Raw genomic sequence first — 21,131 nt, 5'->3', positions numbered from 1 at the left:
AAGCAATCAAATCATATTAGGAAACAGTCAGTATAAATCGTAAGGATACCAGCAAACAAGGTTACAGTCATACAGTCATAAGTGGGAGGAGATGGGTGATAGGAACGATGAGAAGATTAATAGTAGTGCAGGCTTACTGAATAGTTTGACAGTGTTGAGGGAATTATTTGTTTAGCAAAGTGATGGCGTTTGAGAAGAAGGAAGAGGAAGAAAAGGAAATGGAGGAGGACAACTGTAGGGTCCTTCTCTCTGAGCTTGGCTGATTTCTTGCAGACGTTTCATGACCCAATTAGGGAACATCATCATCAATGCTAGCAGGGAGTGAAGGAGGAGGAGGAGGAGCAGGAGGAAGGCAGGAGAGGAGAGGGAAGAGGAGAGGGAGGGGGAAGGAGGAGGAGGAGGACTGTGAGCTTCTTCGTGCTCTCTGAGCTTGGCTGTTCTCTTGCAGACCTTTTGTGACCCAACTAGGTAACATCATCAGTGCTACGAGGGGATGGGCTTTGCTCTCTGATTAGATACAGTGACCACTTTAAAGAACAGCCTAATGAAGGAATCGCCAAAAAGAAAACAACAATCCCAGCAACATCCCAGCAGGATAAAGTACGATCTATAAACAGAGAGCAAATGTCAAGAGTTTTAAAACTCCATGTCAAGAGTTTTAATAGAGACTCAGGCAGACACAACCGAAGCAAAGCAGAGACCATTTTCCACCCTTCTCCCAACAGATGTTGGAAGATGTTGTTCAATTTATTGTCGCACAGGCCCTGCACATAGAGGCTAGAAAACTGTGAAGTCCTACAACCTCATTTTCAATCGTTCGCATTCAATATCAAATCTCAAAAGTGCAAAATTCTGACCTCAAGGAACTCTTTCTCCTCAAATATTTGTCAACTGTCCATAAAGCGTCAACGATGTCTTCTCCAGTCAGATATGGAGGCATCTCACTAGCTTTAAGAAAGGGGCATAAATGATACCCATAACATGCTCAACTGCTCGTCAAACACTCAAGAGCATGGATGCGTGGAGCGTGGAAGGTAATTCTCCTTTGCATGCTGCCCACGCCCGACAGCTGCCGTGTGAATCCACACCAGGAGAGGGCCTCAGTTGTCCACCACTTTCTTCATGAACCACATTTCTTCAGCGGTCAAGGGTTTCAAATTGTAGCCTCTCAGTTCTGGTTTACCTTCAGGAAGATTAAGGAGACATTATTAAACCATTAGGAGCCGGTTTGGTTTAGTGGCTAAGGCACAGGCTAAAAAAATGGGAGGCAGTGAGTTGTAGTCGCCAGTTCACTGGCATGAAAGGAGGCTGGGAGACTTAGAGCCAATCGCCAGGAGATGGTGAGTTCTAGTCCTGCTTAGGCATGAAAGCTGGCTGGGTGATTTTGGGTCAATGACCAGGAGACAGTGAGTTCTAGTCCCACCTTAGGCAGGTAAGTTGGCTAGTGACTTTGAGCAAATCACCAGGAGACTGGGAGTTCTAGTCTTGCTTAGGCATGAAAGCCAGCTGGGTGACTTTGGGCCAATGACCAGGAGACAGTGAGTTCTAGTCCTGCCTTAGGCATGAAAGCTGGCTGGGTGACTTTGCGTCAGTTCCTGTCTCTCTGCCCACCCCATCTCACAGGATTGTTGTGGGCAAAATAAGGAGTATTCGGTATGTATAAAAATAAATAAAGCCAAGATAGAAATGCTAAATAAAATTAAGAAATAAAAATAAATTTAAAAAAGAACCTGTCTCTTCCCTCCCAGTCTCTCACATTGCCTCTGGGATTGAGATGGAGGGAATGGCCATAAGATGTCCAGGGAACCACTGTGAATTGGGGGGGGAAGGGAACAGATGCTGGGTTTCCCAGCTCCTAGTCCAGCCCCTTCCCCACTGCCCCACATGGTTCTCAGGAACTACCTTACAACCTTTAAGACTGGAGGGAAAGAAATCTTAATTGTGGATGCTCAGAACAGAACCTAACAATAGCCCCAAGCAAAGGATTGTTTATGCACAAAAGTGGAAAGCAGAGAATATACCTTCGGAGGGAGAAGTAATTAAAAAAAATCTTAGATTGAGCAGAAATGAATAGATTAACTATGATGATAAAGGAAAGAGAAGATACAGAATATTTTAAGATATGGAATAAATTTTACTATTGGTTAGAAAAGAGATACAAATAAGTTTTTAAAAGAGATTGGAAAAAAATTGGTTGTAATTAGAATAATATATTAGTGGAAAATCTTTGTAATGGATTTGGTGAGATTGAAGACAGAAGAGGTAGAGAAAAGAAGAAACTTTTGAAGATAACACTGAAATGGCACATGGAAGAAATGAATGATGTACTAAATGTTTGCCTTAAAAAATATTTTTTTTAAAAAAAGAATAGCCCCAAGCAAGATAAGATGCACTTCACGCAATTAGCAAATTGAAAAGGGCAAAGAAGAAAACGCGGCTCAGGTTTCTTTTGGAACCAGGTTAGGGAGCCAGGTGGGTTACCTACCTTGGGCCTCCATGAGGTTGCTGACTTTCGCTCGGAGTTCCTGCTGCGATTTCCCGATTTCTTCCTCCAACAGCTCTTGATCTGCGGAAAGACGAGAGGAAGGACCAGCTGCGGGTGAGATTGCAGGCCCACAGGGAGGCCTGCTGGAATTGATTCCATTAATTCAAATTAATCCAGGTAGCCATTCGTTTAGCAACCGCTCGAAGTCGCCACACTGAAAAAACTGACTTATGACTGGTAGTCACACTTACGACCACTGTCTCTGTCTCTGTTTCACACGCACACAGTGTAACCCCTCGCAGGTAGCCGAAAACAAGCCTGAATTTTTACCCTGTAGAGTCATTCTGATAGGGATCTGATTGTCCATATTTTGCGCCTTTCAGCCAAAGGTTCTGAAAAGCTGAGATGCTTAGACACACAGGTGGTTTTGGTTTACCTTTTTTTTTTTTAAAGAGGCCTTCTCAAACAGAACTGCAGATGGCTCCTGAGAGACATGTGCCGAGACTGGCACCGCTTTCTAACAGCATGGCAAGCCCTTATGCCACCCTCACGAGAAGGAATGAGGGGGACAACCCAATCTGGTTCCTGAATATGCTGAACCTCCCACAGGGAAAAAAAAGCAAGGAGGCGGGGAAGAAAGAGGCGAACGAACCAAAAAGAACAAAAGCTTTTGTTTCTCTCTTATTGGAAATAATTTAATTTAGCCTTCGGCCCCTTCAGCTCCAAGGGGGAGACGTGTATGCTGTACAGGCAGCCTGAAAAATCTGTTTTCATTTCATATCTAAGACTAGGATGGTGATGCTTTCCTAATCAAAGGAGGAATTTCATGGAAAAATGGGGTTCTTGGTGCTCTCTGAGCTGGGTGGTTTCATGACCCAACTAGGGAACATCATCAGTACTAGAAGGGAGTGGGGAGGAGGAGGACTGTGGGGTCCTTGGTGTTCTCTGGGCTTGGTGGTTTCCTTGAAGACCTTTCATAACCCAACTAGGTAACATCATCAATGCTAGAAGGGAGTGGGGTTTGCAGAGACAAGGAGGAAATGGAAGGGGAAGAGGAAGGAGGAGGAGGACTGTGGGGTTTTTGGTGTTCTCTGTGCTTGGTGGGGTTGTTGTTTTTTTTGGCAGACATTTCATGACCCAACTAGATAACATCATCAGTGATAGAAGGGAGTGGGGTTTGCAGAGACGAAAAGGAAGAGGAAGAGTAGGTGAAAAGTTGGGTCCTTGATTCTCTCTGAAACCTTGGTGATTTTCAGACTTTTCATAACCCAACTAGGTAACATCGTCAGTGCTAGAAGGGAGTGGGGTTTGCAGATTGGGGGAGGGAGGAGGAAAGGAGATGGAAGAGAAAAGGAGGAGTGGAGAAGAGGAAGAGAGGAAAGGAGGAGGGGAGGAGAAGAGGGGAAGGGAGGAGGAGAACTGTGGGGTCCTTGGTGCTTAACATCATCAGTGCTAGAAGGGAGGGGGGTTTGAAGAGGCAAGAAGAGGAAGAGGAAGAAGAGGAGGGGTCCTGGGTGCTCTCTGAGCTGGGTTGTTTTCTTGCAGAGTTTTCATGACCCAACTAGGTAACAACATCAGTGCTAGAAGGGAGGGGGGTTTTAGGAGAGGAGGAGGATGAGGATGACTGTGGAGTCCCTGAGGCTTTCTGAGCTTGGTGGTTTTCTTGCAGACATTTCATGACCCACTAGGTAGTATCATCAGTGCTAGAAGAGAGTGGTGTTGCTCTCTCTTTACATACATTCTGAGAGTCAAAATCAGTGTGTCATAAAGCCACCAAGCCTGAGAAAGACTGTTATAAATTACAATCCTATCAGCAATCACAAATCTCAGCCACCGTGAGGGAAGAGTGGAAGAAGTCTTCAATATTTTCCCGTGTGAGACACAGACAGGAACCGGTCTGACGCCATTCTGTGCGTCTATCCAATCCTGCCCAACTGAGCCCTTGAACCTTTAATTCTGCAAACAGATCGCAGAATTAAATTAGCGGGAACCTCACCTCTCTGTAGCATCTCCTGGGTCTTAGTTTTTGGAAGCTGTATGAACATACTCCCGAAGCAAACCGTGGCTTTGTCTGAAAGCAAGAAAAGAAGGCATGCTGAATTTTAAAACATCAACATTTTTTTAAAATAAATTTAAAAAAACCCTAAACAGGTCCTGTTTTAAAAATGGCAGCATCCTGGAGCAGAAACATGACACTTTCCAGATATGGCTGAACTACAAGCCTCAGCAGCATCTGGTAAGGGGCAGATGCTTAATTTAGAGAAGGCATGCTTAATTTAAAAGCATCAACAAGATTTTTTAAATTTTGAGGGGTTGATCTAAAGTTAGTTTTCTATTTAAGATACCTTAATACTTTAGTTTATTCAGCATGAAATGGAACTTAGTTTTGTAGCATGAGGCTGTATATATCATCACCGCTACCGGCTCGGCCGAACCGGACCGAACCAGGAAGAACCCACCACTGGCATGAGTGCTGGAGCTGAGCTAGGGCAATGCTTGCGTGCCCACAGATATGGCTCCGCGTGCCACCTGTGGGACAGGTATAGGGTCTCCTGCTTGAGCAGGGGGTTGGACTAGAAGACCTCCAAGGTCCCTTCCAGGCTCTTGTTACTGCTACATTCTCCCCAGGGGCCAGGGGCCCCTCTCATCCCACTGCGTCAGTGCAGGCCAAGCGTATTTATTCCAGTTTGCCCCCATTAATGCAAAAGTGACATAATGTCTCAGAAGTTTGCTGTGAAAAATATTTCCCCAGAGGAAAATTGGCTGCCAGGAGGGCAGACATTAGTCACTGGCGGTAACGTGGATTTAGAAAAAAAGAGAGGAAAAGAATGAGACAGAAAGAGAGAAAGATAGCGAGAGAGGGAAAGGAAGGAAGGAGAGAAAAAGACAGAGGAACAGAGAGAGAAATAAAGAGAGAGAGAGAGAAGAGAGAAAAACAGAAAGATAAAGTGAGAAAAAGAGGAAGACAAAGAGAGACAGAAAGGGAGAGAAAAGAAAGAGAAAGAGAGACAGGAAGAGAGAAAGAGAAAAGAGAAGGAAAGTGAGAAAGGAGAAAGAGAAAGAGGCAGAGGAAAAGAGAGAGAGAGATGGGGGAAAGAAAAAAAAGAGGGAGAGAAAGAAAAAGAAAGAGAAAAAGAGGGAAAGGAAAAAGAGAAAGACAGAGGGGGGAGAGAAAAAAGAGGGAAAGAAAGAGAAGAGAGAGAAAGCAAGAAACAGGAGAAGAGAAAGAGAAAGAGAGACAGGAAGAGAGAAAGAGGGAGAGAAAGAGAAAAGAGGGAAAGTGAGAAAGGAGAAAGAGGCAGAGGAAAAGAGAGAGAGAAATGGGGAAAGAAAGAAAGAAAAAGGAGGGAGAGAAAGAGAAGAGAGAGAAAGCAAGAAACAGGAGAAGAGAAAAAGGAGAGAAAGAGAGAGCGCAAGCATAAGACAAAGAAGGAAGGAAGGACCTGCAAAATTTTGAAGAACTGTCACAGAAGGTCCCAATCACTCTCTATCTTCTGATGTGTTGTAATTGTTCTTTTTTAAAAAAAAAATAGCATTTAAAAATGTTCTCCGGTGACAAGCATTTCAAAACAACAAACACCACCACCACCACCGAGCCAGACCAACGCCCGGAATAAATTGCACTGCACACATACACACTTCTTGCAACAAAAAAAGGAAAGTCGCTTCAGCAAGGATGCCCCAAAAGAGAAGAGAAAAAATCTGATTTTTGGGCCTTGGATGCGATTTATTAGACAAGTGGTTAAAAAAAACCACAACAACGATGTATTTAGCGGATAAGAAGCCAGAGGCAGAGCTGAAAAAAATATTTCAAATTTTCTCGGACTCAGCAGGAACGTTTTCATGTCTCCAGTCAATTTTTCCTGCTTTTGCCATCTTAAAGCTTCCAGAAAGATAACAATCACTCAAGCAGACATATAAGCAATTTAAACAAAACCTTACAGGACATTTTTTTTAAAAAAAAAAAACTCCATTTTCTCTGAAACCTAGACAAGCTTGGCTGGTTTCTACAAGAAGCAAATATAGACACTCCTCCACTTACGGCCAATCGCTTAGTGACCGTTAAAAGTTACAACAGCACTGGAAAAAAAAATTCTTATGACTGTTTCTTCACAATTACAATCATCGCCACATCTCCAGGCTCACCTGTCAAAATGCAAACATTTCTGACTCATATTTATGACGGTTGCAGAGTCCCGGGGGGGTAACACAATCTCCTTTTGCAACTTTCTGACAAGCAAAGTCAATGGGGATTCATTGATCAACCGTGTGACTAACTTCACGCCGGCCGTGATTCCCTTAACGACGGTGGGAAGAAAGGTCGTAAAACGGGGCACAGCTCCCCAAACAATGGTCTCGCCTAGCAATGGAAACGTCGTAAGTCAAGGACTACCTGTGTTATTGCGATTCCAGGCACGTCGACCGTGACGGATACCTGCCGGAGAGCTTGGGTGAATGCAAATTGGTATTTTTGTTCCATTTCCTTTGTTTAGACACAGCAAATTCAGCCCAGAATTACGAGGCTTACGATATTTGGTGGGGGGGCGTGCGCTGCAAATTAGTGTTTATTCTCAAGGAGCTACATCATTTTGCCTGGGAGTTGTTGAATTTGGAAAAAGGAAAAAAAAAAAGAGGGAAGATGAAGAGGCCTGACAATGGAAGGCATTTTTTCTGTTCTGGCAACGATCAAGCTTCCATTCAAATTGAGCTTGTTAACATCTCCCACAATTAGCTGCTTTTGTAACACGGAGCTCGTTCCTCACTTCAGGCCAAGGATGTTTTCTTCCACAGTTGATTTGCAGGCTTGAATCATCCACGGAAGAAAATTATTCCAAGTTATAAAACTCTTCCTCCCCTACCCCCACCCCAATTTCCGGCAGTCTGCTTTCTTTCATTCTTTAGAAACTCTTCCAGTTTAGCTAAAGGTGGCTAGGAATGGTGGCAGGAACTGGGGAAAAAGACATTTTTTAAAATTTTTATTTTATTTTATTTCGAATTTATATACCGCACCTTCTCCCGAGGGACTCAGGGCGGTGTACAGCCAGCTAAAAACATACAATACTAACATTAAAAACAATTAAAAGGCTATATATTAATTTGGCCCCAATTTAAAATGACAAACCAGTTAAAAATGTTTTTAAAAAATGTTATGTTAAGCCAGCCCGGCTTGTTGGAAAAAGAAAGTTTTAAGGGCACGGCGGAAGGCACCGAGGTGCACACGCTAGCAGTCTTCCAATATTTGAGGGGCTGCCCCAAAGAAGAGGGGGTCAAGCTATTCTCCAAAGCCCCTGAAGGCAGGAGGAGAAGCAATGGATGGAAACTCATCAAGGAGAGAAGCAACCTAGAACTAAGGAGAAATTTCCTGACAGTGAGAACAATTAATCAGTGGAACTGCTTGCCACCAGAAGTTGTGGGTGCTGCATTACTGGAGGTTTTAAAGATAGGGCAGATACTTGTCTGAAATGGTATAAGGTTTCCTACATGACAGTGTATTAGACTACAAGGCCTTTAAGGCCCCTTCTAACTCTGTTATTCTGTTAAATGTGGGTTATTTTTAGGGACAGTCTGCAGCACGAATAAGAAGATGGCGAACCTATGGCACCAGTGCTGGAAGTGGCATACAGAGCCACCTCTCCGGGCACGCAAGCTGTCACCCGTTGCTTCTCCGGGGTTCCGGCACGCCGGCCAGCTGATTCTCACGTGCGCGGGACCGCAGAAAACTGGAAAATCGTTTTCCTGGCGCGCGCATGGGCACCGGGTGGCTGCTCTTCCGGTTTCCGGCGAGCACATTCGCACCAGCCAGCTGGTCTTCGCACACGCATGGGCGCTGGAAACCGGAAAAGTGGCCGGTGCACATGCGCGCGCTGGAAACCGGAAGATCATCTTCATGGCGTGTGCGTGGGCACGCTGGACGGCTGCTATTCTGGTTTCCAGCACGCGCGCATGTACACATGCTCCCGTTTTGGTGCCGAAAAGGTTTGGCAACCCTGGAATTAGGATATGACCGCTGGGGCGTGACCACTGAACTAAAGACAAGGATAGAGAAAGCTCGAACGGCGTTCTTCGAGATGGTGGTTTTCTGCTGTCCCGACATAAGCCTAAGACTGAAAATGAGGCCTGTCCGATGTTCCATCTTTTCTATCCTGCTCTACGGAGGGGAGAGTTGGTCTCTGACGGAAAGCCACTTGAAGAGACTAGAAGCATTTGAAATGTGGATTTACAGGCGGCTGTTAAACTGGTGTTGTGGCCTGTCAGCAGCCTGTGCAGCTAGTAGCTGATTCCGACAGCGAGGAGGCTGGTGTGGTGTTGCGACAGCAGCCTGTGCAACTGGCGCTCGAGTAGGACAGTGAGGAGGCTGGAGAAGATGTGGTGCCAGAGGCGGGGATTCAGCCAGGGCCTTCAGAACCTCCAGAAGCTCCCATAAGTGAAGAGGAAGAAGAGGAGGAGCCTCTTCTTGATGCACGGGCGCACAGAGCTGCCAAAAGGCAGGAGTGGCTCCTCAGGAGGAGGTCTCCTCGAGAGTAAGGCTTGGGGCTAATTGGCCACTCCCTTAGCCTATTTAAGGAGGAACGCCAACTGAAGCAATTTATAGGGAACAACTTTAGTTCATTCTCCTTCGAGTCTGAATTCCCTGCAAATTGTTTCTGGGCTTTCTGCCAACTCTAGTAAGACTGTGATTACCTTATCTTAGAATTCTGGTAGGCTGTTAAGACAGCCTTTGGTTGATAAAGACTAAGTTATTTGAGTAAAATAAGCTTTGTATAGAGTTTGTGTGTGCTGCGTTCTTTGGGGTCCGTAGCTGGGGCAGAACTGGGTTGACAAAATCAGAAATGAGGAGGGGATAAGCTCCCTGGGAAAACCAAGGGAAATCATCAAAACCACTAAAAAGGAAAAGTTGGAATATTTCGGACATGTGATGTGACACTTCAGTTAATCCTACAATGAAAGATTGAAGGCAAACAAGGTCCAGGCAGAAGAAGAACATCATGGCTTCAAAATCTAAGAGACTGGATTTGGACAAAACTCAGCAGCACTTTTTCGTGCGGCTGTTGATAAAAATAGGATCGCCAAGATGATCGCCAACGTCCAATGAAGGATATGGCACAAAAAGAAGAGTAAGAATAGGAAGGGAAGGGAATAGAGTTGGAAGGGACTTTGGAGGTTTTCTAGTCCAACCCCCAGTTCAGGCAGGAAACCGTATACCAGGGGTCAGCAACCTGCGGCTCTGGAGCCGCATGTGGCTCTTTCACCCCTCTGTTGCGGCTCCATGTCACTCAAAATATGTGTCACAACTGCCAATGTGTGACACCCACCAGCACGTGGTTTATTGAGCTTTTCAGCTCTCTGATAGGCTAACCATGGATAAATCCAAGAAAAAAAAAGTTTCAGAAGAAAACAGAACATTTATTTCAACTACATATGCTAGTTTTGTGGCCACTCAAGAAACAGTCAGGCACGGGAAGGGTTTTGTGGCTCCCGGTGTTTTCTTTTCTGTGGGAAATGGGTGTAAATGGCTCTTTGAGTGTTTAAGGTTGCAGACCCCTGCCCTATATCATATCAGACAAATGGCTGCCCAATTTCTTCTTGAAAACCTCCAGTGTTGGAACATTTACAACTTCTGGAGGCAAGTAGTTCCACTGATTAATTGTTCTCACTATTATTAAATTTCTTCTTAGTTCTAGGTTGCTTCTCTCCTTGATTAGTTTCCATCCTTTGCTTCTTGTCCTACCCTCAGATGTTGATTTTACAGCTATTGCTAAATTATTATAAGTTGTCTGTGAGCCTCAAGTGATGGGGAGTGGATGCAATTGTAAAAAAAAACCAAAAACAAATAGAGATAATCCTTGAATTACAATCGCAATTGGAACCAAACTTACTGCTCTGAGTCATTGCAGACGTAAGTCGAGCTGGACCCAATTTTATGACAAGTTTGGCAGTGGTCATTAAGCGAATGCAGCTTTCACGGTGGGTATTTTTTTTGCCAGAAATCAACAAAAAACCTCACAAATCATGATCCTGTGACCACAGGGTGCTGCAGCTGGTTGTAAATGCCAGTCTGTTGTCAAGGGCCAAAATTACAATTGTGTGACTGCAGAGATGGTGCAACGATTGTTAAGGGCAAATTCAGGTCATAAGTCACTTATTTGACAGACCAAATCAGTGTATTTGAACCCTGGCAACTTTTAGATGGGTGGACTTCAACTCCCAGAATTCTCCAGCCAGCCAAGATGGACCAAAAGTCTGACTTCTTCACACAATTCCAGAAGAAAAACTCACCAGCTGAATTCAATTCCTTGCTCAGGGCTCTTAAAGCTTCCCGGTTCTGGTTCCGTTTCTGATTCAGATCGACAATCTACAGGAGACATGGACAAAATCTCAAGCTAGTCTCACTCACAGTCACTTTGGAGGGGAATGGCTGGGATAGGAAGGGAAGAAGGGAGGGAGGGAGGGAGGAGAGGAAAGAAGGAAAGGAAAGGGAGGGGAGGGAGGGAGAGAGAGAAAGAAAGAAAGAGGAAGGAGAGGAAAGGAAAAGGAAGGAAAGGAGGGAGGAAAGGAAAGAGAAGAATGGAAAGGAAGGAGAGAGAGACAGAGAAAGAAAGAAAGAAAGAAAGAAAGAAAGAAAGAAAGAAAGAAAGAAAGAAAGAAAGAAAAGGGAGGGAGAGAGGAGAGGAGAGGAAAGAAAAGGGTGGAGGGAGGGAGAGAAGGTGGGAGAAAGGAAGGAAAGAAAAAAGAAAGAAAGGAGAGGAAGAAAAAGGAAGGAGAGTGAAGAGAAGAAAGAAGGGGAGGGAGGGAGAAAGAAAAAAGAAAGAAGGAGGGAGGGAGGAGAGGAAAGAGAAGAAAAAAGGGTGGAGGGAGGGAGAAAGAAAGAAGGAAGGAAGGAAAAAGAAAGAAAGAGAGGGAGGAGAGGAAGGAAAAAGGAAGGAAAGGAGGGAGGGAGGACAGGAAAGAGAAGAAAAAAGGGGAGGGAGGGAGAAAGGAAGGACGAAAGAAAGAAAGGAAGGAAGGAAGGACGATGGGTGGGTGGGAAAAGGAAGGAAGGAAGGAGTGTGGGAGAGAAGGAAGAAGAAAGAAGGAAAGGAAGGAAGAAAGGAGGGTGGATGGGAGAGAAGGAAGGAAGAAAAAGAAAGGAAGGAAGGAAGGAAAGAGGGTGGATCGGAGAGAAGGAAGGAAGAAAGGGAAGAGAGGAAAGAAAAAGGAAGGAAACAAAGAAGGGAGGAAAGAGAAGAAAGAAGGACAGGAAGGAAGGAAAGAAAGGAGGGAGGGAGCAGAGGAAAGAGAAGAAAGAAAGAAGGGGAGGGAGGGAGGGAGGAAGGAGGGAAAAGATATTAAAACAATGAATATTGTTATGGGGCGAGGTGTTAAGTCTCCCTGTGTAGAAGTTTTAAAATAAGAGGTTTTTACAGATATTTTCCCTGGAGAACACGCGTGGGTGGGGCTGTCCATTGCTTAGGGGTGGACTGGACGACCTTGGGGGACCCCTTCCAAGGAGACAATTCTCTGGACGTGGCCTGAGGGGGGGGGGTTGGTTGTTGGACTAGTGGATCTCTAGGGTTCCCTTCCAAGTGGACAGTTGTCCACTTCCTTCTCGCGATCCCCTATTATTCCTCCACCCCAAGTGTTTGAAATCTTTAATCTTGTTGTATATATTTTATATTATATGGGGGGGGGGCGTAAATTTCTAGGCCTGCCTTGTTCTAGGCGCGGGGGGGGGGGCAGGCGAAGGACTACAACCCCCATCATGCCTCGCGGCGCCGCCAATTCACTGCAACGGCGCTCCCCGGCCTACCTGCTGCCTAGTGGCCATCACCTCTTCGGCCAGCGCCTCCACTTCGGCCAAGTAGCGGAGCACGAAGTCCGGATCCCCACTGGCCATCGCGCCGGATCTCGAAGGAAGAACGATGCCGCGACTCGACGCGGTGCGGCCTAGTCGGCGCAGGCGCCTGAGCCGGGCGGTTGCCATGGCGACCGGCCAGGCTTTGAGGCCTACACCAGGCCTTCGCGGGCCTCCCTCACCGAGCTGGGAAGGAGGCGGGCCGCTAACCCGCTTCTTCTCCGCGGGCGACAGCCGGGGAGGGCAGGCGGGCCTTCCCCGGATGCCCTTCGAGGCCTTGGACTCCATTTCCCCTCCTCCTCGGCCTCCCACGATCAGGATGGGCTCGGATTAGCTCTGGCCTCCTTCCTAACGCCGAGCGGCCCTTTCCTGGTAGTTCTCTGAGGATGGATTACAAATCCCATCATTCGCCCTCTTGCGGGGGCCGTGGGGCTGGGCATGATGGAGAACTGAGTGATGCACTGAAAACCGCCAGAGACAGAAGCAAGGAAGACCATGGCCAGACTTTTCCAGTGTGAAACTCCTTGCTGGGTGTGTGTGTTGTCTGAACCCAATCACTTGGGTCAAGCTTGACCTGCTTTAGGAAGGAAAGACCTGCTGGTGGCATTCACATGACACCCAAAGCTTCCTTTTGAAATGTGGGGCCAACCCAGCCAGTTGTGCCAGCATTGTGTGAACATCAAAATGGATTAATTCACCAACCCTGATTTGGACCAAGGGATGAAACATGCACCATATATCACCAAATTTCTTTCTTTCTTTCTTTCTTTCTTTCTTTCTTTCTTTCTTTCTTTCTTTCTTTCTTTCTTTCTTTCTTTCTTTCTTTCTTTCTTTCTTTCTTTCTTTCTTTTTCTTTCCTTCCTTCCTTCCTTCTTTCCTTTCTTCCTTTCCTGCTTGTTGTTTTTATAAAGAACGTAGTGCCAAAGGTGCTTTTTCAGGAGGCAACTGGACTTTCTGGTTTTTTAACAGATTAACCCTGCAGGTTAATCTACTCCAACCCCCTGTCCAAAGGACCCTGCAGGTCATCTAGTCCAACCCCCTGCCCAAGCAGGAAGACCCTACATCTGCTTCTACCTAAGATCGAACTTACAACCTCCTGATTGTGAGGCAAGAGCTCCACCTTTGAAGACGTTTCGCTTCTCATCCAAGAAGCTTCTTCAGCTTCAGAGCTCGCAAGAAAGTCAGTTGTCATTTAGGACAGAGTTTTATCAACCTTGGCAATTTTAAGATACGTGGTCTATAACTCCCGAAATGTCTTCGAAGAAAAAAAACAGAAAGTCCAGTTGCCTCTTGAAAAAGCACCTTTGGGACAACCATGACCTGAATGGCTGAGAAATCTCCATAGACAACATAGTAAACACCTGCCACCTATTTTCCCCTGTGAGGTGGGTTGGGCTGAAAGACTGACTGGTCGAAAGTCACCCAGCTGGCTTTATATGCCTAAGGCAGGACTAGAACTCTCCATCACCTGGTGATAGACTCAAACTCACCCACCTCTTTTTGTGCTCAGGTGGGACTAGAACTCTCTCCTGGCGATTGACCCAAAGTCACCCAGCTGACTTTCATGCCCAAAGTGGGACTAGAACTCGCCATCTCCTATCTATTTCTATTTCTGTAACAAGATAAAATTTTAATCTTCCATTTCTCTTCCCCAGTATATCTTTCATTCACTTCTTGGAAAGGAAAAAGAGAATATATCCGCTGTCAGCACTTCAACCTGCATTTACTCTAGTGCTGACACAAGAAGGAGAAGAGGGGACAGCTGGCAAGAGGACGCTTGACTTCTCACCTACTTATTTTCCCTGAAGATAATATCCCTTAGGAGATGAGATGGGAGGTGGGACATTCCTGGGAGCTGAAGTAGTAGATATGGGGAGAGTGATTTGGGAAGAGGGCCAATGAGACGCAGAGAATTGGGGAACAGAAAGGGAAGGTTTGGGGTCAGGAAATCAGTGTTGGCTACGCCACAATCAGGGACAGGTTGTTGTGCTTAATAAAATGAAAGATTTCTTCAAAGACTTATTTGTTTGGAAATGCAATTTATTTTATTTGAGACGACATCGAAACCTGACATCCGCATGATATATATAAGAGATGAATCCACATACAGACGGGAGGTTGAACAACTAGCCTCGTGGTGCAACCGGAACAATCTGAAACTGAACACACTCAAAACTGTAGAAATGGTGGTGGACTTTAAGAGAAACCCTCCCATACTACCACTTTTTACAATATTAGACAACACAGCATCAACAGTACTTAAATTTCTAGGTTCTACCATATCTCACGACCTAAAATGGACACCCAACATCAAAAACGTCATCAAAAAAGCACAACAAAGAATGTTCTTTCTGCGCCAACTCAGAAAGCTCAAACTGCCCATACAGGAGCTGCTGATCCAGTTCTACAGAGGAATTATTGAGTCTTCATCTGCACCTCTATAACTGTCTGGTTTGGCTCTGCAACCCAACAAGACAAACACAGACTTCAGAGGATAATTAGAACTGCAGAAAAAACAATGGTTACCAACCTGCCTTCCATGGAGTCAAAAAGAGGGCTGTGAAAATATCACAGACCCCTCGCATCCTGCACATAAACTGTTTCAACTCCTACCCTCAAAACGACGCTATAGAGCACTGCACACCAGAACAACTAGACACAAGGACAGTTTTTTCCCCAATGCCATCACTCTGCTAAACAACTAATTCTCTCAACACTATCAAACTATTCACTAAGTCTGCATTACTATTAATCTTCTCATCGTTCCCACCACCCATCTCCTCCCACTTATGACTATGACTGTAACCTTGTTGCTCGTATCCTTAAGATTTATATTGACTGTTTTCTAATATGATTTGATTGCTTATTTGTTCCCTATGACTATCATTAAGTGTTGTACCTTAGGATTCTTGATGAATGTATCTTTTTTATTTATTTATTTATTTTATTTATTTATTTATTTTTATATGCTGCCCTTCTCCGGAGACTCAGGACAGCTTACAATGTGTTAAGCAATAGCCTTCATACTTTTGTATATTTTATACAAAGTCAGCTTTTCTTTTATGTACACCGAGAGCGTATGCACCAAAGACAAATTCCTTGTGTGTCCAATCACACTTGGCCAATAAAAAATTCTATTCTATTCTATTCTATTGTGGAACAAAACTATATTCAGATAAGATTTTTTCCCATTCCTCTATGCCTTCCTTGCCCTGACATCTTTCTCTGGCCAAAACTGCTGTGCTGGATGATTTGCTGCAGAAGCGGCTTTCGAAGAGTTGGCAGGCCAAAATGGGGAAGGGTTATGGCATCTGTCGGGGGAAAATGGCTGATTCCTGGAAGAGAAAAAGCCAGCAGAACTTTTGATGAACTGGCAACTCTGCTGCACGGAGTCCTAAATTACCTTAATGTAATTAAACTGGATCACTGGGTTCACGAGAGGCATCTGTTAAAAGCGCAGAACCAATAAAAGTGAGAAATTGTGGCTTCTAGGAGTCTTGTGTCTGCCAGAAAGCCAATTGTCATTTAGGACAAAGAATTTTTCAACCTGGGCAATTTTAAGATACATGGTCTACAACTCCCAGGATTCATGCTGGCTGGGGAATTCTGGGAGTTGAAGTCCACGTGTCTTAAAAGTTGCCAAGGTTGAGAAAAGCCAAGATTTAGGAGATTATTATCTTTTTTTTTTTTTTAATGGAGACCCTTTCCTTGCTGCCCAAATCCCTTGCTAGGAATATAGGCTTGGAATATAGAGCTGGGTCATAATTCATAGGCTGGGAAAACAGTTGTTAAGTGAAGGTAGGTCCATTTTACAACCTTTCTTGCCACGCTTGTTAAGTGACTCACTTACTTAAATAAGTAAGTGTTGTACCTTATGATTCTTGATGAACATATCTTTTCTTTTATGTACACGGAGAGTGTATGCACCAAGACAAATTCCTTGTGCCTATAGCGTTGTTTTGAAGGTAGGAGTTGAAACAGTTTATGTCCAGGATGTGAGGGGTCTGTAGATATTTTCCCGGCCCTCTTTTTGACTCCTGCAGGATACAGGTCCTCCATGGAAGGCAGGTTGGTAGCCATGGTTTTTTTCTGCAGTTCTAATTATCCTCTGAAGTCTGTGTCTGTCTTGTTGGGTTGCAGTATAGAATAGGGTCTTCTGTTTGAGCAGGGGGTTGGACTAGAAGACCTCCAAGGTCCCTTCCAGCTCTCTTTTGATTCTTGTTCAGTCCATGAGATGTGTAATACCGGTAATAGTCTCCAGGACTACTCTTGAAAGGCATCCATCTGTTTTGGAATCCATCTGTTTTTTTAAAAGTCCACCTGGGAATTTTCAGAATTGCACCTAGGAGTAAATAATTCTAGTTTCAGTGGGCCTTTCTCCAGTTTAAGGGAGCCTCAGTTCTTTGCACGCTCACGGCACAAAACTTCCCATTGCAGATATCATCTCGGCCCCCGGAACGGAGGGCTGTTTGTCACACACAGTTCGCCCCAGCACCTCCCGGATAAAACACACTGACGTTGGCTCTTGCACAACTACCACCATCCGACACATGAGCTCATCGCTGTCACAGAGGGACAGATTTGTTGAGGTTTGGCTTTGACCCCGAGAAGAGAACACCGCCTGCGGCTGACGGTGTCTGATTTTATTTATTTATACCTCCTTTTTAGAAAAAGCTGGTTCGTAAATAACATGACGCTCAGCCCTAAATCCCGAGGAACAAAATCCAGTGGCTTGTGTTAACCCAGGGAAATAAATAACTTATGTCTGAGTGCAAAAGTGGGGCTTAATCAATTTGCAAAGATGGTGTTTTGTTCCATAAACTCACATGCGTCAGATAAAGAGCGGGGGCTGTATGTCTCCAATCTGTTAAACTTGGTTAGTGTTAACTTATATAAATCTTTGTTGTCGTTATTGTAACATGATGTGCAACACAGACTATTTGGTAATATTATGATTCAGTGTTTTGTTTGAATCCAGGACATGAATAAATATTAATAATAGTGTAGTGGTTAAGATGCTGGCCTAGAAACCAGAAGTCGGTGAGTTCTAGTCCTGCCTTAGGCATGAAAGCTGGCTGAGTGACTTTGGGCCACTCACTAGGAGATGGTGAGTTCTAGTCCTGCCTTAGGCATGAAAGCTACTGGGTGACTTTAGGCCAATCACCAAGAATCGGTGAGTTCTAGTTCCGCCTTAGGCATGAAAGCGGGCTGGGTGACTTTGGGCCAATCACCAGGAGTTGGTGAGTTCTAGTCCTGCCTTAGACATGAAAGCTGGCTGGGTGACTTTAGGCCAATCACCAAGAATCGGTGAGTTCTAGTTCCGCCTTAAGCATGAAAACGGGCTGGGTGACTTTGGGCCAATCACCAAGAGTTGGTGAGTTCTAGTCCCGCCTTAGACATGAAAGCTACTGGGTGACTTTAGGCCAATCACCAAGAATCGGTGAGTTCTAGTTCCACCTTAGGCATGAAAGCGGGCTGGGTGACTTTGGGCCAATCACCAGGAGTTGGTGAGTTCTAGTCCTGCCTTAGACATGAAAGCTGGCTGGGTGACTTTAGGCCAATCACCAAGAATCGGTGAGTTCTAGTTCCGCCTTAAGCATGAAAACGGGCTGGGTGACTTTGGGCCAATCACCAAGAGTTGGTGAGTTCTAGTCCCGCCTTAGACATGAAAGCTACTGGGTGACTTTAGGCCAATCACCAAGAATCGGTGAGTTCTAATTCCACTTTAGGCATGAAAGCCACCTGGGTGACTTTGGGCCAATCACCAGGAGTCGGTGAGTTCTAGTCCCACTTTAGGCATGAAAGCTACTGGGTGACTTTAGGCCAATCACCAAGAATCGGTGAGTTCTAGTTCCACCTTAGGCATGAAAGCCACCTGGGTGACTGGGCCAATCACCAGGAATCGGTGAGTTTTAGTCCCACCTTAGGCATGATAGCTTTTGGGTAACTTTGGGCCAGTCCCTCCCTCTCAGCCCAACCAACCTCACAAGATTGTTCTTGCAGGTACAATACGAGGAGGAAAAGTATTAGGTACGTTCATCGACTTGAGTTACTTATAAAATAATAAAAGTAGGATGAAATCCAATTTTAAAAAATAAATAAACAATGCAACAGTCAAATTATGGTGGTTGTCTGATACGATATTCTGATCTCAAATTAACCAACCATATTTTAGGCTACCGTTGTGTTTCTCCACATTGTCAACGTGAAGATCTGTGGACTTCAATTCCCAGAATTCCCCAGCCAGCCATGCTGGCTGGGGAATTCTGGGAGTTGAAGTCCGCAGATCTTCATGCCGGCTGGGGAATTCTGGGAGTTGAAGTCCACAAATCTTCATGCCGGCTGGGGAATTCTGGGAGTTGAAGTCCGCAGATCTTCATGCCGGCTGGGGAATTCTGGGAGTTGAAGTCCGCAGATCTTCATGCCGGCTGGGGAATTCTGGGAGTTGAAGTCCGCAGATCTTCATGCCGGCTGGGGAATTCTGGGAGTTGAAGTCCGCAGATCTTCATGCCGGCTGGGGAATTCTGGGAGTTGAAGTCCACCCTCTGAAACCCAGGCAGTGGCTAAAGTGCCCATTCGCTTTCTTCTCATGCCAGTGGCATTCCGTTCAGAAATCAGATTTAATTGCTGCTCTTGTGCCAGCAGCCATCATCCACCGCTGGCCGTTTGAGGTCCAGAGCAGCTGCAAAACCATCAGCTGGAGAAACCTCACCTTGCCTGGCTGCACAACCACACCTGAGCCAGCCACGTCCCTGGTAGCCTTCCGTTCTGCATGCTCACCTGCAATTTGCAACCTTAATAGCTGAGATCCAGGGTGATATTTGCAGACAAGGAACTAGCAGGGTCCACCAGGTTCAGACAGGGGACGAGGGGGCAAATCCTTAGGAAAGGGTCGATGTCTATGAAGAGTCTCAGTCATCCAGGTGATGGTTGTCCCAAAGGTGCTTTTTTTCAAGAGGCGACTGGACTTCCTGGTTTTTCTTTGAAGACATTTCACTTCTCAACCAAGAAGCTTCTTCAGCTCTGACAGGATGGCGGGGAATGGAAGGATTTATACTCCTTGCAGAAAGCTGGCCATTGCATCCTTTTAGAGGGTCGTTGAGGCCACCTGGAAGTTTATCTGTGTCCTGAGGGTCACCTGAGTGGTGCAAACGGGTGTGGAGCCTTCTTGGAACTGTTGAAAGGACCATGTTGTAGACTGGAGATGGATGATGTCGTATCCCTCCCCCTCTGTTGAGAGAGGGCTGTTCAATTTGGACACGGATGGCCTCTTTGACCCCTCTTCCAAACCAGCAGTCTTCTCTGTCCAAAATGTGGACTTTGCTGTCTTCAAAAGACAGCCTTTGCCTTTGTCTTCTAAATGAAGATGGATGGCCGAATCTAGTCCTATGTAGTTCTAGTTCTCCTATGTTGTGTCATGCATTTGTGAAGTGGCTGTTTTGTTTCCCCAATGTACAGATCTGCACGTGGGTCACTGCATTGTACTGCATATACCAGGTTGCTCAGTACATGTTTTGGGACCAATTTATTTGAAGGACCATCTTTTCTCAGTCACATCTACCGGACTGTGGATTGTTCAGTTTGGACACAGGTGGCCTCTTTGACCCCTCTTTCAAATCAGCGGTCCTCGCTGTCCAAAATGTGGACTTTGCTATCTTCAAAAGAGTGGCCTTTCTGATATTTGATGTTAATCTCTCTGGGTGTTGATAGCTGGCCAGGTATGTAGATGTTGTTTTTCTCTATGTGCCCGTTGATGGCTGATTTGCCTGAGTGCCAGGCATCCAGCTATCCTCTATGCCGGGGGTCTGCAACCTTAAACACTCAAAGAGCCATTTGGACCTGTTTCCCACAGAAAAGAAAACACCGGGAGCCACAAAAAACTTCCCATGCCTATTTCTTGAGCAGCCACAAAACTACCCTATATAGTTGAATTAAACGTTCTGTTTTCTTCTGAAACTTTTCTTTTCTTGGATTTATCCATGGTTGGCCTACCGGGGGTTGAAAAGCTCAATAAATCGCGTGCCAGCAGGTGTCTCACATTGCTGATTAGCAAGGATGTATGCAAATCTCAATCCAACCTGTTGGAAATGCAAGCAAGGACAGGGAACCTTCTTCCATGTCTGGTGGCTTTGCCCCAAAATTAAGAAATATTGGATAAAAATAAAAATTTGGATTTCAGAAATAATTGCGGAGGATATTGAGTTAGAACCAGAATTTTTTTTGTTAGGAATGCTCAAACAAAACATTAGAAAGGAAAAAAAGTACCTAATATTACATATAATTACGGCAGCTAGATTAGCCCTAGCACAAGTCTGGAAAACAGATCAATTGCCAACGGAGCAGCAAATAATTCAAAAAATTTACACATGTGCAGAAATGGATAGATCAACGTTGAAATTGAAAGATAAGGAAGACTCTCAGTATTTTAAGATATGGGACAGTTGGTATGAGTGGATAAACCAATGGAAAAGAAGGTAAAGTCAAAATTTAGTAAGAAATTAAAAGTAATAATTATACACCGTCATTAAGGGGGAAAAAAGGGAAAATAAGTTTTTGTATATATGTGTACTTATATACATTATATATACTTTATATATATTGTTTGTTGATATTGTTCACTGTATTTTAAGGTTGTGAATGTTTTATACAATTTTTTTTTTAAAAAAATCTAATAAAGTTTGTTTTTAAAACCAAAAAAAAAAAAAAAGGAATTCTGGGAGTTGAAGTCCACAAGTCATAAAAGGGACACAGTACCCTACCCTTGCTCTAGTGTTTTTGGACTTAGTTTTGTCTAGGATGAGCACCGTTTCTCAC

The 21,131-nt window shown here is 44.9% G+C and overlaps 1 protein-coding gene across 1 annotated transcript; it reads right to left on the bottom strand.

Moving 5' to 3' along the window:
- Positions 1–646: 646 nt before the first annotated feature.
- PDRG1 (p53 and DNA damage regulated 1) lies at positions 647–12,724 on the bottom strand. Its single transcript, XM_087888966.1, has 5 exons — positions 12,273–12,724; positions 10,763–10,838; positions 4,482–4,556; positions 2,486–2,566; positions 647–1,183 (listed from the first exon to the last, which is right to left on the bottom strand). Exons 1-5 carry the CDS (start codon positions 12,603–12,605, stop codon positions 1,101–1,103), a joined length of 648 nt encoding a protein of 215 aa, XP_087745092.1. The 5' UTR covers positions 12,606–12,724; the 3' UTR covers positions 647–1,100.
- Between the last annotated feature and the right edge of the window lie 8,407 nt (positions 12,725–21,131).

Source organism: Pantherophis guttatus, chromosome 3, assembly GCF_059756535.1.
Source record: "Pantherophis guttatus breed Tessera chromosome 3, ASM5975653v1, whole genome shotgun sequence".
NCBI classification, from domain to species: domain Eukaryota; kingdom Metazoa; phylum Chordata; class Lepidosauria; order Squamata; family Colubridae; genus Pantherophis; species Pantherophis guttatus.
The sequence above is the reverse complement of the archived record's forward strand: the minus strand, read 5'-3'. Positions and strand labels throughout refer to the sequence as shown.

What these genes read in the sequence shown, in the direction of transcription:
- PDRG1 (XM_087888966.1), bottom strand. Translation starts at nt 12,605, where the DNA reads ATGGAGTCCAAGGCCTCGAAGGGCATCCGGGGAAGGCCCGCCTGCCCT. An exon ending in CAAGGAATTGAATTCAGCTG is followed by an intron (nt 4,557 to 10,762) that starts GTGAGTTTTTCT and finishes TCTTGCTTTCAG; the next exon opens with ACAAAGCCACGGTTTGCTTC. An exon ending in CAACCTCATGGAGGCCCAAG is followed by an intron (nt 1,184 to 2,485) that starts GTAGGTAACCCA and finishes ATCTTCCTGAAG; the next exon opens with GTAAACCAGAACTGAGAGGC.